At 32.4% G+C, this 23,380-nt stretch overlaps 1 protein-coding gene across 1 annotated transcript; it reads right to left on the bottom strand.

Moving 5' to 3' along the window:
- Positions 1-10,082: 10,082 nt before the first annotated feature.
- LOC110916068 (probable tRNA N6-adenosine threonylcarbamoyltransferase, mitochondrial) lies at positions 10,083-16,619 on the bottom strand. Its single transcript, XM_022160815.2, has 13 exons — positions 16,320-16,619; positions 16,159-16,203; positions 15,268-15,342; positions 14,904-15,000; positions 14,679-14,769; positions 13,553-13,602; positions 12,350-12,540; positions 12,173-12,258; positions 11,526-11,601; positions 11,325-11,408; positions 11,113-11,227; positions 10,434-10,522; positions 10,083-10,309 (listed from the first exon to the last, which is right to left on the bottom strand). The coding sequence occupies exons 1-13, from the start codon at positions 16,584-16,586 to the stop codon at positions 10,175-10,177; spliced, it is 1,401 nt and encodes a 466-aa protein (XP_022016507.1). The 5' UTR covers positions 16,587-16,619; the 3' UTR covers positions 10,083-10,174.
- Between the last annotated feature and the right edge of the window lie 6,761 nt (positions 16,620-23,380).

Genomic DNA, 23,380 nt, shown 5'->3' with positions numbered 1-23,380 from the left:
TATTTTATTTACTTTAATTGTATTATGTGGAGTATCTATTAATAATCTAGGTTTAATCGCTATTTATCGCATGTTTTACCGCTTATCGCATCGCAATCGCATTCGCAACCCGAATTATGCGTTCTGGATATTGTTTTACGTGTGTGTGCTAATTATGTGTTACTTGTGCGTGTTTACTTATGTTCATGTTTTGTGGTGATTAATCGAAACGCAATCGCAACTCTATCGCAATCGAATCGCAACACTAAACGCAAGTTATTTATAGTGATTGTATGTTAGATATAGTATTTGTGTGTTTATTATTAATCTATCGCACCGATCGCTCGAAACGCATCGCAACGCTCAACATGCGAATCGAAACGACAAAACTCAACACGCCGGACACCAGGATCGAGTGGCCAAACGATCGAGTGGCCATCTGATCGGATTGCCATCCGATCAGAGACCAATCCTACCCATGCTCCCTTTCCTCTTTTGGAAACCATATAAATACCCTCCTGTCACATCATTTGTGATGTGACAGCATTCTCACTCGACCAGCCGCACTCAAGCACTCTTTCTCTCGATTTCTCGCGATTCTTGTAAGTTTTCAACCTAAGCCTTGTACTTCTATGATCTACACGCACTTTTTCATCATTTTCTCTTTTGAGTCTTAACTTTTAACCATGAAATCAGTGGATTTGAGGTGTTCTAGAGTGATGTCATCGTAGAGTTATTATGAACTTCAAGTGTTGGCCTCATTCAACCAAGAACCACCCAGATCTGAAGGATTTCCACAAGATTAAACAATATTTTCGCATGGATCTGCACATATTCATGGTTAAAAGGATTGAAAGATGGTTTTCCAACTTTCTTTCAACTCTTTTACACTCAACACTCTAAATCGATAGAATCGGAGCTTGTTCTGATCTTCTACTCCTTCTTAGTGATGTGTTGGTTCAAGATCTGGTTTCTATCAAAGAGACTACGATTTCGGGTTAAACATGAAAAACCGTCTCGAACAGTTAACTGGTCGGACTAGGGAGATTCCTGTTCGATCGGGTCACTTGGGTCAAGATGAGGTTTCCGTTGTTAGCACGTCATCACACTGTCTCGATCAAAACTGCAAAACTTTCAAAACAATCAAGTGTCAAAGACGATCAGGTCGTTGGGACGGATTGTCGTCCGATCGGATTGCCGTCCGATCGGCTTACACTTGGTTCCACACTTAGACTTTTCTTCAAACTTTCAAAGTTTTGAACGTCAAATGGATTGCCGTCCGATCGGATTGCCATTCGATCGAACGACCATCCGACCATGTGACGTTTGGAACTTCAACACTTAAAAAATTGTCAGCATGTTTAATGCATAGTCAGTAACCAATGGATTGCCACCCGATCGGATTGCTATCTGATCGAGTGACAATCCTGCTGTTAACTTGTTCTCACTAAGTGTCCTACCAATCGGATCGCTACCCGATCGAACGACTGTTCGATCGACGACCTGAAGGGTAGAGATACTTCTCTGTTTTCAAAATTCTACAACGAAAACTTCAAAGCCATCATACACAAACACATCCTTACCAAACAGATGTCAATCCAATCGAATGGCCATCCGATCGAATGACCATCCGAACGGATTGACATCCGATCGAGTGGCCATCCGATTGGATTGCCATCCGATCGGATTACCATCCGACACTTGGTACTTTACACCATTTTACGCGCCGCTTATCGTTTATGCTATCGTTAACTGTTCAGGCTAATCTCTCTCAGCGCTCCCTTCAATCCAAGAGAGTGTTTACTTGTTAAACACAATCTGTGAGTATACTTGATCCATTTTTGCTTTACGCACTTTTGGGTCTTACATACGTTACTTATGCTAAATCACAATCTACACACAACGCAAACACTATTTATACGCTGACCGCTATCGTATGTAATATGTTATTTGATGAATGCTTGTATGTTATGTTAACATAGTGATTGTTGTCTGACACCTTAGCAACGATAGTACTATAGTTTGGACTCGGCACCTGTCGTGGACAGGGGTTGTTAAGGGCTTTACTTCACGTATCCCAGTGGGGATATGTATTGCGCATTCTACAACTCGCAGTCACGTCTGTGCATATTTCTCTGTCGACAACCTACTTGCCTTCACTTTGTACATGTTACATGCTGGCTACGTGTAAACTATTTCGAACTCTATTATGCTATATCAAATTTGTATGCTCACCTTTACACTATGTGTATTGACTTTTATTTTAACGTATGTGACAGGTGCTTAGGATGCTATGCTTGCTATTTGATGGAACTGAGCTATGAAGAGTCTAGAAACGAACAATTTAAATCTGAGTCGTCGGAACAGTGTTATTTGTTTTTGAGATAATATGTCTGTAATAATTATTTTGCTGGATATGTTTTGGTATGGGACTTAACGTTAAATATTCGGTAATATTAGTTGTTATGGATTTCTCTTGGACAATCTGTTTCGCTCAGTGTCGCGCCCTGATGATTCCGCCATCGGTTGGGGTGTGACAGAGAGTTTGTCAGATTTTTAATATATGCGTGTGTTTATACACATATATATGAATAATAAATAATTACATTTTTATTATTTTATTCATACTATAAAAAAGACAAAAGAAATGAATTTAGGGTATAGATAGAGGTTCCTGTAAAAAATGATTTTTTTTGTGAGAAAGATAAGAAAGAATATACACCATTAGATCATTTGATATAATGGTTGAGATCATAATGGCAAAATTGTAAATAATATTTACTATTAAACATATTAATATTCTAGATTAAGGGTATACAGGTAAATTTAACATTTTTAAATTAAGAAACTAACATTAATGCACATGCAACTTCTCCCCATCTTTTTTAAACATCAATAACTTTTTATACGCAACTTTTTTTTTTAAATTTCACCATAATAACGAGCGTTTTTTTATCTTTAATATGAGTACCATATTGTTATACTTATATAGAGAAAAAATATGTTTCGATCAGATGTTTAGTCCATAATGTTTTGTCTATGTTCATACAGTGGTGTTTTAATTATATTGTGATTTAAAGCGTGGTGTTTTAAACATATACTGGAAAGTGTGGTGTTTTTTTATCTACTGAAATGTAGGTTTTAAAACACCATGGTGTTTTAACATATGGAATCTGGAACATCTACTAGCATGCAGATGTAAAACACCATGCATGCGGGTTTAAAACATCATGTACAATAACCACACTATGAACATTATACTAAGAACACATTCTGGAAATGGTGGTAATGTCTTTAATATTGTTATATACTTATTGAATGGTGTTATATAATTATTGAATGGTGTTATATATGTGCTGAATGGTGATTTTGCAGTGTTATTCGTAGTGTTTTTATAGAAATCTTTAAAATGGTGTTATATACTTATTGAATGGTGTTATATATATATTGAATGGTGTTATATAATTACTGAATGGTGTTATATACGTGCTGAATGGTGGTTGCAGTGTTATTCGTAGTGTTTTTATAGAGATCTTTTAAAAAATCATGTTTCTATAAATAAGGTGACGATTATGGAAGGTTTTGAATTAATTGAATTAATGATAAAATTACTTATTTACCTTTTTTTAATTAATTTAGATTGAGGACACATATCATCTCCTCAATATTTCTCACATTTCTCACACTTTTAAAGTTTTTTACAATAACCTTACCCTTAGGGTATAAACAATATTTGTTTTATGTATACATGGTTTTTTTATAATTAAATTATAAGACCACCCGTAGTGGGGCATTATTTGGCATTATTTAAAAAAAAACGCCCCCACCCCCATTACATCGGGCGTTTTTGGGCATTATTTTTGAAAAAAAATTGGTTTGGCGTTGTTAAAACAACGCTTTGTACATGTTGACCAACCAATCAGCATTAACTCTTCCCTTTTTTAATCCAATAGGTTTGTTTGTTGATTTTTTTATTTTTATTTAATTATTTACACCCTTTAACATAATGCCCACATCCCCACTACACCCATTTTAAAAAAAACGTCCAATAATGCCCCTTGCTGACTGTACTATCACATGGCGGAAAACGCGCTAAGGTAAGGGCATTATTTACCCAAACCACTACACATGGTCTAAGAATTATCTTTAGGGGTAAAAAGACCAGTTTACCCACATGTGCTTTCACATGTCCTAACTTAGCTGTGATTTTCTAACCCAATTACTGAAAAGGACAAGACATGTAGTAAACTATTTAAAAAGGACACAAAATGAATGTAAAATTTTAAAGGACTTGTCAATAATTTTAGGGTTCATAAAGAAAAAAAATGTAACTCAGTCTTGTGATTTTGTTTGTGTTTTTATACGAAATGGATAACAATTAAATAAATAATTTATGTAGAGAAAATAAACGAAAACCATAAAACATGCATAAATTAAGTTTTTTCCCCTATAATATGTTTAAGGTGGGAGTATTACAATTCGGTTGTCACAACAGTTTCTGATAATCATTTTTTAAAGATAAAAATATATGGTTTATATAAATATGTTTTATAAGACTAAAATGGCAAAATGATTGGATGGTGATGGATTTTGTGGAGGATATCGGTATATACTTGATCTGATACCACACAAGTCACAACCTACCTACCAATTTGAGGGTTGGTACCGAAATGAGATGGGACCTAACCACTAAAAGATTTTTTAAAATATGTTAATTTCGCTCGTTGTGTTTTTGTAATTTTACATTTATATATATTATCAAAAATATAGATTAACCATTATAATAGTAAAATTGTAGTTAGAGAAAGAAATCGGGTAACTAGATGATATAGCGCGTCAGTTTTGACACAATTAAGCAGACAATCAGTGGCAAAATTTGAGACTTCCGACCGAGGGGGGGGGTCGAAAATGTTTATATCTGAAAAAATTATAAAACTGTGGGTCGAAAACGTATATATCTAAAAAATTCTATATGAAAACTATATACCGGACACTACTGAGCAAAAAGTTCGGGGGGTCGAGTGCCCCCCCCCCCCCGGTCCCTTCTATCCTGCGCCCCTGTAGACAATGCCACGAAACATCAAACAAAGCCAAGAAGCAACCCGGGGACACGTAGGTAACAATAAAAAAACTTTTTGGTCGAATCTAGAGATGACATGTGTCTTGTGGTCTAATCACAACAAAAAACTATTCATCATCATTCACAAATCATATAGAGTTAATAATAATAACAATAATAATAATAATAATAATAATTATTATTATTATTATTATTATTATTATTATTATTATTATTATATATTACAATATATTGCTTTTACTTCAAATTTCTAAATATTACTATATTGTTTTTAAAGAGTTATTTACTATTTGTTCGTTTGAACCATATTTAGAAAAAATATAATATAGTTGGTAAACGAGGATAGTGGTGTAAACGAGCTCAATTCAATTATCTTTATAGAGCTCGAGTTTGGAACGTTTCAACCTATATTTAAAGCTTGAGCTAAGCTCGCTAATTAATCATTAATTTATTCAACTATATTATATTATATGTGTGTATATGTATATATAATAAAATAAAAATTATCACATTTGTATAAATAAGAGATTCATTAAAGCTCGTGAGTGTATTCAAACTCAATATATAAAGCTCGGTGCCTATTCACTTATTGTACAAGCTTCTATTTAGGTTTGATCTCGGGTTTTGACCTCACTTTATTCAAGCTTTCAACAAATCGATCTCGAGTATTGACTTGTATACGCCTCAAATGTTAAATGCAACTGATGGTAATTGGTTTGAAGTGGGAGAGGATATTGGAGATGAGAAGGAAAAAGAGAAGTTTTTAAACATGGGGGTGTTTCATTTTATTTCTCTTATGACAGAGAAGGGTCATTTCATTTCGTTTTACCAAATGGCTTGTAGCCGAATGACGTAGATTTTAAGAGTAGATGCAGTGGGTTTGTATTAGCCAGTCAAGGAAAAAAATACCTCGTTCTGTTGCGTTAAGAGATAAAAACGCTACGAATATTTATAACCGTTTAGTATAATCATATATTATTATCTACTAGTAGGGTGCCCGCGCGATGCGGCGGGGGCGACACTTTGCATTGCGACACTCGTTTCTAATAGTTTTCTTATTCGTATAACATTTATGATAACATTATTGTGGTGGATATATGTCATAAGTTTACACATATGTAAAAGTTTTGTTTTTTTATAAAAATTAATAATCAAAAGACAGAAAATATTGTTTTTTTTGTATAAAAATTAATAATCAAAAGACAAAAAATAAAAGATAAGTTGTTATAATTGTAAAGTTTGTTTATTTTATTGGTTAAATTATAAAGTATAATTTTATTCTTTAAAGTTCATAATTTTTTCTAAATATCCACATAGTACCTATCCAATAAACTTTAAGTTTAAAATTTTCGTTTTTATAAAAAAAAAAATAGTATTTGACTCGTAGGTACATTTTAGAGCTTTAACTTAAATTGTTAAATTTCGGTTTTTTTACAAATATAAAAAATTTATATTTTTATAAGATTTCAATAACTGTTTTTATAAAAAATAGGATGATAAGAGTTTATATCTTTATTAACTTTATATCATACTAAGTTCAAATTTTTAGTTCCTAACTAATCTTATCTATATGAGTCTACTTTTAACTAATAATTCCTAAAAATATGCAACACAATCTACTACTATGTATCTAGTCAAGTTGGTAAATAATTATTTTAGAACTGACTAATATTATCTGTAACAATATAATTGAACTTATAATTCCTAAAAATTTGCAACCCAGTTTAGAATTTATCTAGTAAAGATTATAAATTTCTGGAGTATTTTATTTATATTACTTGTTATAAAAATGTTTATAAAATAATTATTTTTTATTAACTTTATATCACAGTACGTTCACTTTTTTAGTTTAGCTTTAAAGTTTATTACTTTATTACTTTTTAATTAAAAAATGCAAATTATTAGATTAATATCCAAGAATAACTGCAATATTTTATAGTTTTAGCTTTACTATCTAACTACAATATCTATTTATTGCAACTTTAGGATACTAACTTATATAAGTTCAGTTGACTTATAAATTTAGAATATTAACTTTATTTTGAACTTTATTAATATGGTCAATAACTGCATTATATTAACACCAAAGATAAAGTTCAAATATAAAATAAACTTTATTCATACGTCTAGGTCAAACATAACAACTGAAAATGAAAAAAAAAAATATAAAAACACTTGATAGATTTCATATTAGACTGCAGGAAATCTGTCCGTTTCTGAATTGACACTCGACGTATTTTTAATCGGGTTTTCTGGTTTGTGCTTGAATCGACAGTATCTTCTAATTCCTCTTCTTTGTCATTGTCCTCAGAATCGTCTAAATTAATAACCTCACTCCATTTCCATTAAGAGAGTCTCTTGGATCTCTTACTTTGAGTCTCAAACTTCCGATCCCTATAAATGACAAAAATTGAATACAAAAGTTAAAAAAAGATTAAATAAACCTTAAAATTACATATTCACTAAATTCACATTGAAGATTAGACTTGTATGGACTAAACATTGCAACATAAAAAATAATATCAATACTTTTATCACCATCATCATGCAATAAAACACACATATAATAACATAACGAACATGTTAATATGAAAGATATACGCAAAAATAATACTTAAAACCAGCAAATCAATACCTTAGAAGGTTGTTCGACAAATGTGTTGTTTAAATTGGCATGTTCATCATGCAACTGAATCTAAAAAATCAAATAAGTTAATATATTCACTGCTGCGATATAACAAAACTGACATTTCGCAACAATTGAATTTAGAACTGGATTCATTTTTTTAACTTTGTTTAGCAATAGATATAGGAGTGTCCTGCTATATTTATAGTAGTAACTATATAAGTGAATTAAGGTTTAATTTTAGATTTGTCACCCCTTTATTTATGAAGTTTGTTGTGGTTAGTTTTAAGTTTTTATAAGATATAATAAAATAAAATGTGACACATAATATCTTCATTTTATGTTACGGTACTTTTAATTTCTTTTGTTTTTGTTTGCATAGATGGAGCCCATTTTGAAGATTAGGCACATTAGATCACAAGTATTAATTACTTATACATTAACGCATAATCGACTTGTACCTTTTAATTCGTGCGTCGATATTGAACAAGACAACTACTGAAACGTCGACAAAAATGTGTAGGTCGTCATGCTATCTTTGGATTTTTTTTAAACAGTATAGTTTATACGATATTTCAAGATACGTAAAAAAATTACAAGTTTGTTATGGAGGGGTGAATTGTAACTAATTATCTATAATTCTGTTAAAACCTTAGGGATTTAAGTGTAGTAATTTTAGGGGCTAAAAAATAAATAATGTTTAAAAGACCAAACTACCCTCCTTTTAGGGGTCTTTCTATAAATAAAGAGGGGGAAAAGTTCTTATTTTTTGGGTATCTTAAAATGTCCCTCCCTCATGCATTATAATATAGTATAGATTTATTCGTTTGAACCCTTTTTAAGTATTTAAATATTTATAACACCTTGAATAACTTTTCTATAAAAGTTTATATTAGAGTTAATAGCCAAAATGGTCCCTGAGGTTTGCTCACTTTTGCCACTTTAGTCCAAAACCCAAATTTTTTACATCTGGGTCCCTGAGGTTTGCATTTTGTTGCCATTTTGGTCCAAATTTCAAATCAGGTCAGATTTCTAAAAAAAACCTGGTTTTTGTCCTTTTTCTCAGGGGCATTTTGGTCATTATACTTTTATTATAACTAATTATTAATTATTAATCAATATATTAAAGCAAGAGGGTGAAACACAAGATGCAGATGATGAAGACGGACCAAAATGGCAGATACACACACTCTCTCTCTCTCTCTCTCTCTCTCAGTTCTCTCTCTCTCTACATAGATCTGCCGCCATCCACACTTCAGAGGTGATGAGGATGATGCCGATGATGAAGACGGTGAAACACAGAGGATCTCCGACCATTCTACTTTCCCAGAACCACCGTCACTTCATCTTCACAATCATCCCTATAAAACCCAATTCCATTAACTCCCATCAATATCCCCATTCAATTTTTTTCAATCAGTACAAACACAATGAATTTTTGAGAGATGAGAGGTTACCCGTCAGATTGCAGAGAGACGAGAGGTCGTCGGAGAGAGGAAATGTCACCGGCGATGAGGAGGCTTTCCGTCGTCGATTTATCTTGATCATGAACATGTTAAATCATCCCCAAATCCAATCAACCAAACCCCCACCCCTGCTACCTTTGTGACAGCCACCGCCACCACAAACCAACCATCATCGAATTCAGCGGACGTATACCATCACCACTACCAGATCCGCCACACCACACCACCACCTCTGCTTCCATCCAGATCCCCAACTCTCTATCCCCAAATCCAATCACAAAAATTCACAAATTTCTCTCCGCTAGGATTTACACCAATCCAGTTTCAGTTCTTGACTTCGATGGTTCCACCGGAGCCATCAGTCTTCCCCTGCATAAGGTCCATGACTTCGATGGTTCCATCGGAGCGAGCATGAATCACCATCTTAAGTAAAGCTAGGGCTGAGATTTTGACCCGTTTGAAGTAGTGAGGGTTGTTGAGCCATGGTTTCTCTTGCTGGAACTTGGCCTGAGCGTCCGGCAGAGAGAAAGAGGAGGGAAGAGAGAGAGAGAGAAAGAGGAGGGAAGAGAGAGAGAGAGAGAGAGACAGAAGGGGGAGGAGATAGAGAGAGTCAGGGGTAGGGTTGGGTTGGGGTGGGTTTTATATGTTGTTTAATAGTGACCAAAATACCCCTGCACAAAAGGACAAAATAGACTGGTTGCAACAGTGAAAAAATGAGGTTTTTAAAATTTGGACCAAAATGGCAACAAAATGCAAACCTCAGGGACCCAGATGTAAAAAATTTGGGTTTTGGACTAAAGTGGCAAAAGTGAGCAAACCTCAGGGACCATTTTGGCTATTAACTCTTTATATTATTATCTTCATACTTAACCTTTAGTCAACCCAACCCAACCCGACCAGTTTTCATACAAATTTGCTTTTATTTCTAAAGTGACATTCGAAGATAAAATTATATTTCTATATCAGCCCAACGGCAGGTTTATGGTACAGAAACCAAATGGTGCAAGAATATGAAGACAAAAATTATGATTTTTGGCACTGAGAAGCTTGGGTAAGTGCAGTAAGAGATGGATGGATCCGAGCCGTCCTCATTGACCGAGCTATACTTCTTCCTCTCTCGTATTCCTCCCCCAACGGCCACCTCGGCCTCAAATCAAGCTACATTTCAAACATAACACAACCAATTATATACCAGAGATAGATAAATTAATGTAGAATATAAACATTTAGACGTGTATAAAAACACAAAATAACTAGATGAGAGAAAAGAGAATATTCAAACCTGACAATCCTCAGGTTCGATGGCAGGTGGTGGAGGATCAAATCTTCCTAACCGAAAATTCTCAATACCGGTCCAGGCAATCATTACACCTAAAAGACGAAATAACATTAGAAACCAGGTCTTAACGTCAATACCTTTTAATAATTTAACATTTTTCAGTTTGTGGATTATGGTACAGTCTTAATGTCACAATACCTTTTAATAATTTAACATTTTACAGTTTGTGGATTATGTTTATGGTACAATATGAAACAAAGATGTGGTCGTGGGGCCCATTACATCTATTCATGGGACGTGTATAAAAGAAAAAGAGTAAACCTCCGTTTTGCTCCTTGTGTTTTGGTCGTTTTAATGGTTTTGCTCCAATCCTTTAAAAATAGCCATTTTACTCCCTGATCTATAAAGCTTATCTCTATTTCACTCCCCGCCCCTAACGCCATCCAATTCAACTGTTAAATCCTGGTAACTTACTAAGGAAACATTCGGGTTTGATAATTGGGGATGTGACCAGGATTTAACAGTTGAATTGGATGGCGTTAGGGGCAGGGAGTGAAATAGAGATAAGCTTTATAGATCAGGGAGTAAAATGGTTATTTTTAAAGGATTGAGGCGAAACCGTTAAAACGACCAAACCACAGGGAGCAAAACGGAAGTTTACTCAAAGAAAAAAAAAGGATACCATTGTCGGTACAGAGACTTGGAGGAGGGCAGACGAGTTGAAGGGAGTTCCTAGCAACAACCTCGTGAAGGCGGGCCCTCACATACTGATTCGACGCAACACCCCCTGAAACAACCTACAGAAAGCGGGACTGATGAAATGATTCAAACTAAGCATATTGTCAGAATGCCAGCTGCATGAGAATAATGTGGGAAAACTATACAGAACAATACCAAATGTTTAATCGATGGCTCAATCTCTAATGCCCATTGAATAGCCCGTTCACACCTCTCTTCTAGATGCAATACCGCAACCCTCTGCATGAAAGGTAAATGTTTGAAGATTATACACAACTCAATTTGACTCATCCATAACATAACGACTCAAAATTGCCAGATGTAATGTAAATTGATGTATGCATCTTCTTTTGTCACCTGAAATGAGGCAGCAATATCAGCTCGTAGGCGTTGATCTTCAATACTTGCAGAAGAGAAGGGGATCCCAGCATCACTTCAAGAAAGATTACGTGAATCATATTTTATGAACAATCAGTTAATAATATTTTGAGTAAATGCCATTTTCGTCCTTGAGGTTTGGTCGGTTTTGCGACTTTCGTCCAAGGGTTTGTTTTTCCGCGCATCTGGATCCAAAAGGTTTAAAATCTTGCCATTTTCATCCGGCTCATTAACTCCATCTATTTTTCTTCGTTAAGTCAGGGGTATTTCCGTCTTTTTTTTTTCACTTAAAGGGCAATTCGGTCTAACGGATTCGGTCAGGGGTATTTTAAATGCTTGTACATAGGAGAAAAAGACTAAATTGCCCTTTAAGTTAACAAAAAAATGAAATAAATCTGACTTAACAAAAAAAAATGGATGGAGTTAACGAGCCGGATGAAAATGGCAAGATTTCAAACCTTTTGGATCCATATAATGCGGAAAAACAAACCTTTGGATGAAAGTCGCAAAACCGGCCAAACCTCAGGGACAAAAATGGCAATTTACACTATTAAGTTTTTTTTTCCTCAAGAATGATCAACAGTTAATTTATAAAAAATAAACAAAATTTTAAATAAACTACATACATATTTTTGGATTCGATTGCAAGCTTCACTTGAGTCTTTAGACCAGCATACGAGAAGTTGCAATCTTTATGTTGTTTCATTGGAACCTGAACCAAGGAAAGCAAAATCTTTATGTTATGAGTTATGTGCATACTCAGATACTCTACATGCTTCTCTTAAGTCTCAAACACAACTTACAGAAAACGTTACAGATTGAGCATCACCCTGTCGAGCAAGCTCCTCTATAGCGGGCCCACCACTCCTCCTCAAATCAAGACCGAGCCACTTTGCTGACTTGTCATATGCCTCACCAATTGCATCATCTATAGTGGTCCCGAGCTGTAAGTAATGGCCAAGATCACGTGCAAGAACTAGAAGATTATGTCCACCTTAGAAGCAAAACAAAGCAAAAGTATATAGGGTTAAAAAAACTATATTATTTCAATAATAATTATTTAGGCATTAGAAATACACTTTTAGTGGTGATGATGTATGTTGTATGTTTCATTGGGCTCAACATTCGGGGCTGGTCTTAGTCTCTTAGGTGGATTCGGCCCATTAAACCTGTTTCAGCCCCCTACTCCCTCCTTTATATAAAAGTAATATTAACCACTTTTTTAACTGTATTGACTCATTCAAAAGTAAACTAATAGACATTTCCACATCTACCTCTAACAAGAAAGTCAAGTGGCTTTTAGATCAACATTTTTAACTTATCCAGATGATTAGTCACAAAACTTTAAAGATTCTAATTTCAACTGTCGAAACCTAATTATTTAAAGAAAAAGAAAACAGTTGACTTATTAAAAAACTTGAATAATCTTGTAAATACATAAAAAAGTACATGTAGAACTTAACATAGACAAAGTCACAAAACAGAGACCTAGAAGACAATCTATGAAGGCATCATACAGTACATATATACACAATTCAGTGAAATATTATAATCTTATCTATGACTTACTCTTATTTCATTGAGCCATCACCTGCCTACTCTCTGCACTCTCAATAATATATGAGTAGCAGAAGAGATTTCTGGATTATTTATTATTTAATATTACTTATGTACGCTTTACGTGAAGTGATAGAAAGTAGCATTGAAATCTGAAATATATGCAAGAGCCAGTTCCAAACTGCTTATAATACCACCATAGTAGCAGACAGTTATTTATCCAAATATCAAGCTTATTAACTACATCCCTTTAGTCGATATCCAAAATTCAAATTTTAATAAGTAGAAGTACAAAGTTGGATGCAATCGAAGAAATCTTCCATTTCATCATGCTGGCCCACTAATTACACGACATTTCTTTGTGTTTATAGCCTTTAACTGGGAAATTCTATAGTAATTTGTATAAACTCAACTGAAATGGTTGTTAGTACATGAATTATTTATTATACCTGATATAAGAAGAGCCATGAAAGGAAACTGCAAATCTCTATCACATAACCTGAAATAAAAAAAAGAAGAAGCAATCATTTGACGTACCTTTTGAGCGCCTTTTGAGCACGGAACACGCCACAAGAATGTTCAAGAAGCACAGGCATGTCAAAGTTCATGATTCTTATCGAAACATGATTGGATCAGACAATACGGAAACATCAATATTTGATGGGGCCTGTTAGTAGTCAACTTTAAGGAGACTGGACTGCCGCCTTTCAAGAACATGATGAAGATGTTTCACTTGTAAAAGATCAAAATGATTTAATTTAACAATCTCCAAAAAGTTGACTAAGTCTAAACTATGTGTAAGTTCCTAGTGGTGAAAGTGGAGCATCCAGAATCATAAAGTTAGATTGCTTCAAAAGTAGGAAACACATAATTATTAGAAAGAAAGACAATATGGGTCAGCATGTTTTCCTGTTTTACTTTCTGTTGCAGGTGGATCCAGATTACCCTCTTAAACTATGATAATCTTATTGCAGACGTACTTCGCCAAAAAGTTGCAAATATCATAGTGGAAACTGAAAAGATAAACAAAGCGGCACGCTTGTATATTGGTAACTTATAAGAAACTTGAAATAAGTGAACGAAAACCAGTCAAAACCAAGCAGATAAACAAAAAAAAAAAACAAATCCAGTCAATAATTACAAAGATCAGATTATAACTACTTGATCAGTTGTGTTATATTATAAACTAAACTTAGGTTTATTTAACTTATGTATATATGTAGTAGGATTGAACATATTAGATTAGATATGATTATGTGCAAAACTGGTCACAAGGCAGAAGCCAAAGGTCAAACGCTGAAAAAGTAAAATGGCCGTTATCGACGGTTATTGACAGTTTCTGTTACACCAAACGACGTGGTGTTTAGACTGTTATCTCCTTCTTTGCACCGATTCACATACTATAAATAGGCTCAATATTGTAAAGATTCTCGGGTCAACTTCATAATACAAACTTGTCTGCTTTGACTTTTCTCTGCAGACCAGATTCTGTGTAATTGGTCCCTTGGACTTATATAAATTTGTAATTTAGTGTTCTTGATATCCAATATTTGAAAATTTATTGATAAGTTGTACCTGGCTACTAAAGCATGAGCTTCCATGTGATGCACACCGACAATAGGCAACTGGTAAGTAGCAGCGATTTTCCGAGCTTTTTGCACACCAACTACAGATAACATTCCATAAAAACAAAGTCAAACAAACTAGAAAAGGGATAGAAGAGAAGGATACAGTGAAAACAAGAATTTGACGATGAATAACTAGCTAGAAAAGAAATAAAAGATCAAAAATCAGCCGTACCTCTTAGACACAGGCTTAGCCCAGGACCAATAGTAACTGCAACTGCAGAGAGATCTGCCTCTGCTAAGTTAGCCTTATCAAGTGCATCTTGTACTACCTTAAAGCATAGCATAAAAGAACATGAGTTAAAATCATTTACCATTTACTTTGGTAAAAATTGATTTTTGAGGAATAAAACAGCAGGTTAAGGCCATTAATAACGACTCTTTGCATCTGCTAAACTGCATTTAGCATTTATGTAATGCACCTTAATAGCAAATCATTATGTCATACAGATAGAAGTTCAATGATGCAAACATCTTGATTTATTTCAGCAAATAAAAACTTAGAAAACAATACAGCGGTCAAGTAGTAGATGTCATACCTGATCAATCACCTGAGAATGAGCTTCTTCTGCCATTTTAGGAGCTACTCCTCCATACCGTGCAAGCAGATCTGCCTTAATGAATATACATTAGAATAGTATAAGTAGGTGAAAAACCAAAGCACTTTGCATTGATAAGTAAAAGAAACTTGTTGCATATGTGGCATAAAAGGACCAAGAAAGTGAATTAGGGTGAAAGTGAATTAGGGTAATAGCACACATTTAGGTGACAGTTGGATGTTTTCTCAATGTTTAAGCATTGGAATTTCCATGTACATTTGAGTTCATGTTTGGTTCATTTTCTTGCTTCACTATTCTTTTATTCGGTAACACCTCATAACAATTGCCATTTAGAAAAGCATATATAATAGCACCCATCAAGCATAGCCTATTTCTTAGGTTCCATTGTATAAAACAAAATCATTATGCCCTAAATCCCCAACCAAACCTTCACCTTCATTGAACTCAACAGGTCTCTTCATGAGGTTTAAAAATATAAGATGATAACTATCTCAGCAGCTACTAATAATTCATGATTGTTAATAGCGAATAGCGGACGTAGCGACAAACTAGCTATACGCTACGTAGCGATAGCGATGAAATAGTGGGTGCTATTTTATGTTTAACGATACACTAGAAGAAAGTTTTAGAAACATTTTTTACGTATATAATATCCAAATACACTGTTTTTATATGTATATTTAACAAAACACCTAAAATCCTGCTCTTTTATACGTATATTATATCGCTATTTATATTAAAACCAAAAAAAAAACTAAAATCCCACTATGGAGGCGCCAAAATCAGATAGCGACACGTGAGCGCTTCGCTACTCTATTCGCTATAGCGCCTGCTATGCGCGCTATTAACAATCATTAATAAACATTTTACCTGAGAAGATACAACTTGGCTAAGGATTTCACCATCACCTCTGACCTAAAAACCACCACCAAACACAAAACAATAACAACAATATTAATCAATTAGGTATTCCAATAGCATAAATGATAAAACCAGCTAGTGTATACTGTATAAATAATTAATTTACTTACAACAGCTGCGGCAGTGTCATCGCAGCTTGTTTCGATTCCAAGAACAACCAAATTGTCGTAGAAAACGAGATTCGAACCTAGGGTTTTCGAACAATTAAGAGTAGAGAATGAAGATTTGAACAATCTGTGATGATGTAACGGCTTTTGTGGTGTTAATCTAGAGGATAATGCTTTGAAAACTCTGATTGTAGGGAGATTATGTGATAATTCTGACATGAGATTTAAGCGGGAAATTGTACAGGAAAGGGTAAGTCCCAACGACGCCATTTTCGTCTGTGTGGTGTAGAGAGAGAGGGAGAGTTTTGCTTGGTTATTAGATGGGCTCTAAATGGGCCGGCCCATTTTAATAACTAAATCGGGCTCGAATAAGAAACTTTTGAAACAATCTCTACTTTTGAGCAAATAAGTGGGTTATCATCAACCTAGCTTTGTGTCGGGTTTGAAACGTGGATAAAAATAACTAAATTGTGACGAGACATTCTATGTGACGATAAGAAACCATGTTGCGGTTGTATATTCGAAAATCGAAAGTCACAGAAAAGTTATTCGTTAAGTTTGTTGCAGTATTAACACCCGTTATAATCATAGAAACGAATGCTCATGGCGGCAATGTTTTAAATACCGGTATAAATCGGCCGGTTATACCGGTTAAACCGCATATCGGACATGAGTCCGGTATGATAAAGGCCGGTAAAACCCGAATACGGTATGTCTTATGTACCGGCGGTAAATCCGGTTCTACCGGTTCAAACCATTGAACCGGTTTGCATTATCTTAAGATTTAATTTCTTAATTTTAATAAAATACAATATTAAGGTAATATTGATCTTCCATATTTCCGGTAATTAGCTTAGTACATTTTATTCCAATATTTCGTCATTGTTGAACTTGTTACTCACCTCATACAATGCAATATTGTTTATAACTAATAAAAATATTCGTAAAATGCTTAATAGTTTACAATAGAAATAGTTGTTTTTAGATAAAACTATGATCAGTTACATAAATCCTAGTTGAGATTAGATTGTTTTTTTTAGATGAGATTGTATTTTATGGAATTTATAGTGTTAACTAGTAACACAGTTCAACCGCCCGATACAACCCGGTTCAACCGATTGAACCATTTTAGAGCACAACCCGGTATGACTTAAAAACCGGGTTTTAAAACATTGCATGGCGGGTTTGGAACACTAATAAAATAACATACTTACAACGGTACATACGGAATTTATAAAAACACTACGTTAGTTTTAATTATATCTTGGTTTATAGGCCCATTCAAAACTAAACCTAACCAAATTTTTGGTTTGGGTTATGGTTTTGACTCAAAACTGAATCGAACCAGCTTGTACACACCCTTAAAATCACTAATCAACGTGTTGTGTTTCGAGCAACATCATGTGAGCACCACTCTAATATATAATAATGCATATTTAGTTCTATTTTTTTATAAATGATATACTTAAAATATACTTATATAATTAATAATTCATATTATTTAGCCACGAGCTTTTTAGAGATTTTAGGAAGTTACGCTTCTAATTTAATTTGTAAATCACAGTTCTAAAAGGTTTAAGACATTTTCATAAATATTTTTATAAATATTTAATGGTGTAGAAAGTTATAAAACTTCATTTGAAGGTTTTATTGACAAAGGAGTCGTGTTAGAGTTTAATTTTAATAAATTTGTGAAAACTGAATTAAAAGTTCGCTGCATTACCTAGAGGACGTTAATTCACAAGTAAAACAAAGTATTTTTTATGGTAATTTGATCATACGAGGACGAATTAGTCATAGCAATAGTGGTAATGATATTTATGTTAAAATTTAAGGTAGAATTGATCTTTCATAATTTGAATTTGAAGAAAACTAATATACCATCTCATCCAAAAATGATAGGAGACCTAAGGAAATATGAGTTCGATTCTTGAGCCAAACGAGTTTTACTGGTAATTTCACCGTCGTGCCTACGGGTGGGTGGGTTACCGGGTTTTCTCTGGAATTGGTGGTGGACTCGGGTTACTCTCGGAGCATGGGCAGACCCAAGCTTTGGCTTGGGTGGGCGGGCGCCCCCCTTGAAAAAAAAATTAGTGTATTTTCGATGTAAAATACACACCTTGAAAATTTGGTTGAACCCTTCGTTCGCACCCCCAGAAAATAATTCCTGGGTCCGCCACTGTCTCGGAGTACTCCGTTTGGTCCAGTGGGTGCCCCAAAAGTGCTCGGGATTGATTCTGTTGGCCGCTAAAAAAACTTAAATATAAATAAATGGATTGGTGCTGGTTTACACTCCACATAAATTTCGATTTTAAGGTTGGTTCACACATCAAAGAGATTCTAATTGGTCGACAAAAATATCATCTAACTTATTCATAGAGGTTGATAAAAGATTAAAGAGAATAACTTAGGTAATTTTTATTGTGTTCACGAGTCTACTTATTTACGAAAAAGGAAAAAATATATATATAGATGGTATTTAAGAAACGAAAAAGGAAAAAGAAAACATAGATGGTATTTAAGAAATAACAACTTTAATCTAATCGAATTGTTTACATTAATGCTATGTTTTTTAATCAGACCATGCGTAGTGGTTTGAGCAATAATGCCCCCATCCATGGGCGTTTTGCGTCACGTGACAGTCCAGTCAGCATGGGGGCATTATTGGGCGTTATTGCAAAAGTGGCGTAGTGAGAATAATGCCCAATAACGTCCCTTCCAATCATTAAACAATTTTTTTAATTAAAAACTTAAAATACTTCATTAAATTAAAAAAAAAATACATAGATGAAGAACTAGAGGAATCCATCAATTTTTATAAAATGTTAGTGTTTTTGAGAGAGTTTTGATTAAATTTGAAGGAGTTTGTATATATATATAGGTAAAAGGTTAAAAAAAAATCAAAGTAGCCGTTAACTAGCCGTTGCTAGTTTCTGATTGGCCAATCAACCTCCATCACAGCGTGTTTCAAAGAACGCCAAAACCAAATTTGCCGAAAATAACGCCGAAACACGCCGGGGTGTAGCGGCTAGTCGGCGTTTTCGAACGTTTTTTTTCAAAAAAATTTTATAAATCACGCCCCATTACGGGCGGTCTCAATTTAGCTATATTTTACCAGTATTTTAAACACCTTCATTTTGTATCCCTCACCTAACATCGTATTACAAGGGTCCCACTTTGTTTGCTTACAAATTACAGTTATGTTTTTTTGAGGTTAAATACACCTATCACTCTATATCATTTTAATTAGATAATAAATATAAAATCATTTTATTTACATTTTCAAGTATTGAATTTTAGCTATAATTTTATAATAATATTGTGTACCCATTCCCAATAGATGTGGAAACGCTTAAAAGCAATTGTATTTTTCAAACTAGTAATTATGTTATTGTAATTCACTTATTGACAAAATTAAAATTTTTGGTGATAATGCACATTATCCATTGACTTAATCACACATGTATGACATCCAGTGGCATTCAGTGTCAGATTCAGAATTTTTTTTCGGAGTTCATTTTTTTGTGTTAGAATTTTTCACAACCAAACATTAAAATTTTTGGGTCGGTCATCGTAGTCGGATCGGCTCGGGCTAGGAAATAATGTAGAAGCATTTAGTGGACATGAAACCACTACATTATTAAGAACCATTTTTAAGAATCAAGTTATCAAATTGTGGTGATTAATAAGTTGTTTGAAACCAATAGCTACCTAAACAACACAACTACTTCAAATAACTTCAAAATTTGTTTAAGCTTTTTTTTTTTTTTTTTTTTTTTTTTGAACGCCACTATATGTTCAAAGTTTTATTTGGTAATCAAATGTGAAATAAAATCATTCGGAGACATTAAATTTATCATTTAAAAAAAACAAATTAGAGGGTCAATGGGTGGTTGTGGTGTTTTAAAACACTACTTTAAGTTTGATGAAAAAAATAAACTAAAAAAACAAGAGATGTAAGACTTGAACTTGAGGCATACTTGTTGGAACACAAGGAGATTTACCACTATACCATCTTTGCTTTTAATATTTTGGGGTCCAACTAATTTATTTTATAGGGTCCTTGAAAAATTTAACATACCGGTTCTACCTATTTTTTTTTAAACATTGAGGTCCGTGGACCCCGACCCGCATCATGTGGATCCGCCCCTAATGACATCATTATGTGAAATAGGACAATTGCGTATTAATATCCTGTATAAGTTAAGTTGATGTTGGGTCAAAGACTTATATATGTTGAGTTCTAAGGTCTCACCATGTGATGAGTACTATAACATGTATTTTGTATACTATAACTTAAATATCAATATTTAAAATTATAAGTGTTTCTTATTAATAAAACATTCACGTTTGATCGAGTAATAATTTTATAACTTTAGACACTTATCATATAAGTTTGCTATAGGTAGGTACAAATCATAGAAATATATGTCAAAGCCAAAAGTTATGTGTATTGATGTATATACGCATAGACAATGTATGGTGGTAGTGAATCATGATACTCAATGGTATCTTGGCCTAATAATAACCGATATTGTAAGCATAATTAACATTCTTTTGGTATGAAAATAAATTTAATGTTTCATTAGCCTTGCAGCGCAATGAAGAGTTTTTTTCTAAAATGGTGTTGGTTGAAAAAATATTTACTAAAATGGTGTTGTTTCAAAAATATTTACCAAAATAGTGTTTTAGTTGTTAAATGCAAAGAAAATTTGACTATAAAGTTTCTCACTCCTAATCTCATTGGTTAAGATTTAGTTTATCATTAAACTAGGTTATAACCCCGTGTATTACACGGGTTGAATAAATGTAATTTGATATATTAAATAATAAAACAACATATCTTTAAAAACCTCATATGAGTTGAATAAATGTAATTTTATATATTAAATAATAAAAAATTATATCTTTAAAAACCCATGTATTGTATGGATTGAATAAATGTAATTTTATATACCAAATAATAAAAAAGTTATATTTTAAAAAAACCACATGTATTACAGGTTGAAAAAATGTAATTTTGTATTCCAAATAATAAAAAAAAAGTTATATATTTAAAACCCCCTGTGTATTACACAGTTTCAATAAATCTAATCTTATATATCAAATGATTTTTTGAAAGATATATACCATTTGATTTATATATTATGTAATAAAATGAATACAATTTTTTAATAATGAAAATAAAAATAAATAATATATCAATACAAAGTTATATTGTTAAAAACCTCTGTATATTACACAGTTTGAATAAATCTAATTTTATATCTCAAATTATTATTTGCAAGTTATATACAATTTAATTTATAAATTATGTAATAAAATCGATATAGTTTGTTTAATAATGAAAAAAAATAAATAATATGTTTATACAAAGTTATATTTTTAAAACCTCGTGTATTACACGGTTTAAATAAATCTAATTTTATATATCAAATTATTATTTGCAATTTATATACAATTTGATTTATAAATTATGTAATAAAATCGATATAATTTTTTAATAATGAAAAAATAAAATTTAAATTTAAACTAAATAACAATTATCTATAATTTAGTAGGAGAGTTATATATAAGAGATTAAATTAAATAATAATTATCAATAATTAAGGATGAGATAAAATAACAATTATCTATAATTTAGTATGAGATTATCTATATAATTAAAGTTACATAGCCTAATATGATGACAAGTGTCCATTTAATGGTTTCTTTTATTATATAGTATAGATAATTATTTGTATTAATATTTTTTTTAATAAAAGAACATTGTTAACAACAAATATTTTTGCCATCATCGTTCCAAATAAATTACTGTTACTATTATTGTGAGCTCAAAAATAAATTTTGCCATCATCGTTCCAAATAAAATTACTATTACGATTATTGTGAACTCTAAAATAAATATTTAATTATCAACGTTGTTTATCTAGTGTATATAAAAAATGATAAACAACAAATAACTAGATAATGAATAATATATATGTTATAGTTAAATCTATAAATGTTTTTTTTATAAAAGTATAAAAGTTGTATATTTTGAATAACTGAGCCGGTTCACAATTTACAGATTCTTATTAGATTAAAAAACTGATTATACAAAATAAAATATGAAAAGATTGTAATGAGTTGACTTGAGAATAATAAAAAGAAAAATAAAAGCTGGTTTGGGTTGCTTAAAAAATAAAAAGAACTATAATTAATTGGTTGTTGATACTAATCAAATTCCGAATTCAAATTTTAAATCGATTACGAACCTATGAATTTCAAACCAGCCCGGTTATTTGGAAACGAAATATTTAGTTTTTGTATCTTTTTAAAAAAAACATGTATATATTTAATATGATATATGTATTTTTAAGTTTTTGCTTATTGTATCTCATTGATTTTATATAAATAAAACACTTGTAATTACATATTAATATACATTTCTAGATCAGATGGGAATAATATTTGAGTTCTACAGTTAGCTTATTTAAAAGAATGCTTAAATTAATAATTATTTAATGAATTGAAGTTAACTAATAAAGTTAGGAGTGAAAAATTATAAAGTGAAATTTTCTTTGTATTTAACAACTAAAATACTATTTTGGTAAATATTTTTGAAACAACACCATTTTGGTAAATACTTTTTCCACCAACACCATTTTAGAAAAAAACTCCGCAATGAAATTATTAACAATTAATCATGACATACCTAAAAATAATCCATAAATCCAGTGAATATTAACTGTATTTATTGATTCGGGTGAGTTTTAAATGCATTTTTTATTTATGAAGAAAAAGAGTAAATATACCAATGCAATTTTTATTTATGAAGAAAAAGAGTATATATACCGAAGAAAAATAAAACAATTCACGTTTTTTTGTAATTATGTTTTTATTGTGTGTCGAGCATAATTTTTCAAATCAAACATGTTTTTGTAATTATGTTTTTATTGTGTGTCGAGTATAATTTTTCAAATCAAACATAGACATTTGTGAGTAGCAAACTAAAAAATTAACCAATGAGAGTGTATCATGTCAAAATGGTAAACTATGCTCAAAAGTGTTAGCAATGATTA

This window comes from Helianthus annuus, chromosome 16 (assembly GCF_002127325.2).
Source record: "Helianthus annuus cultivar XRQ/B chromosome 16, HanXRQr2.0-SUNRISE, whole genome shotgun sequence".
Lineage (NCBI taxonomy): Eukaryota > Viridiplantae > Streptophyta > Magnoliopsida > Asterales > Asteraceae > Helianthus > Helianthus annuus.
This window is presented reverse-complemented; position numbering and strand designations above follow the sequence as displayed.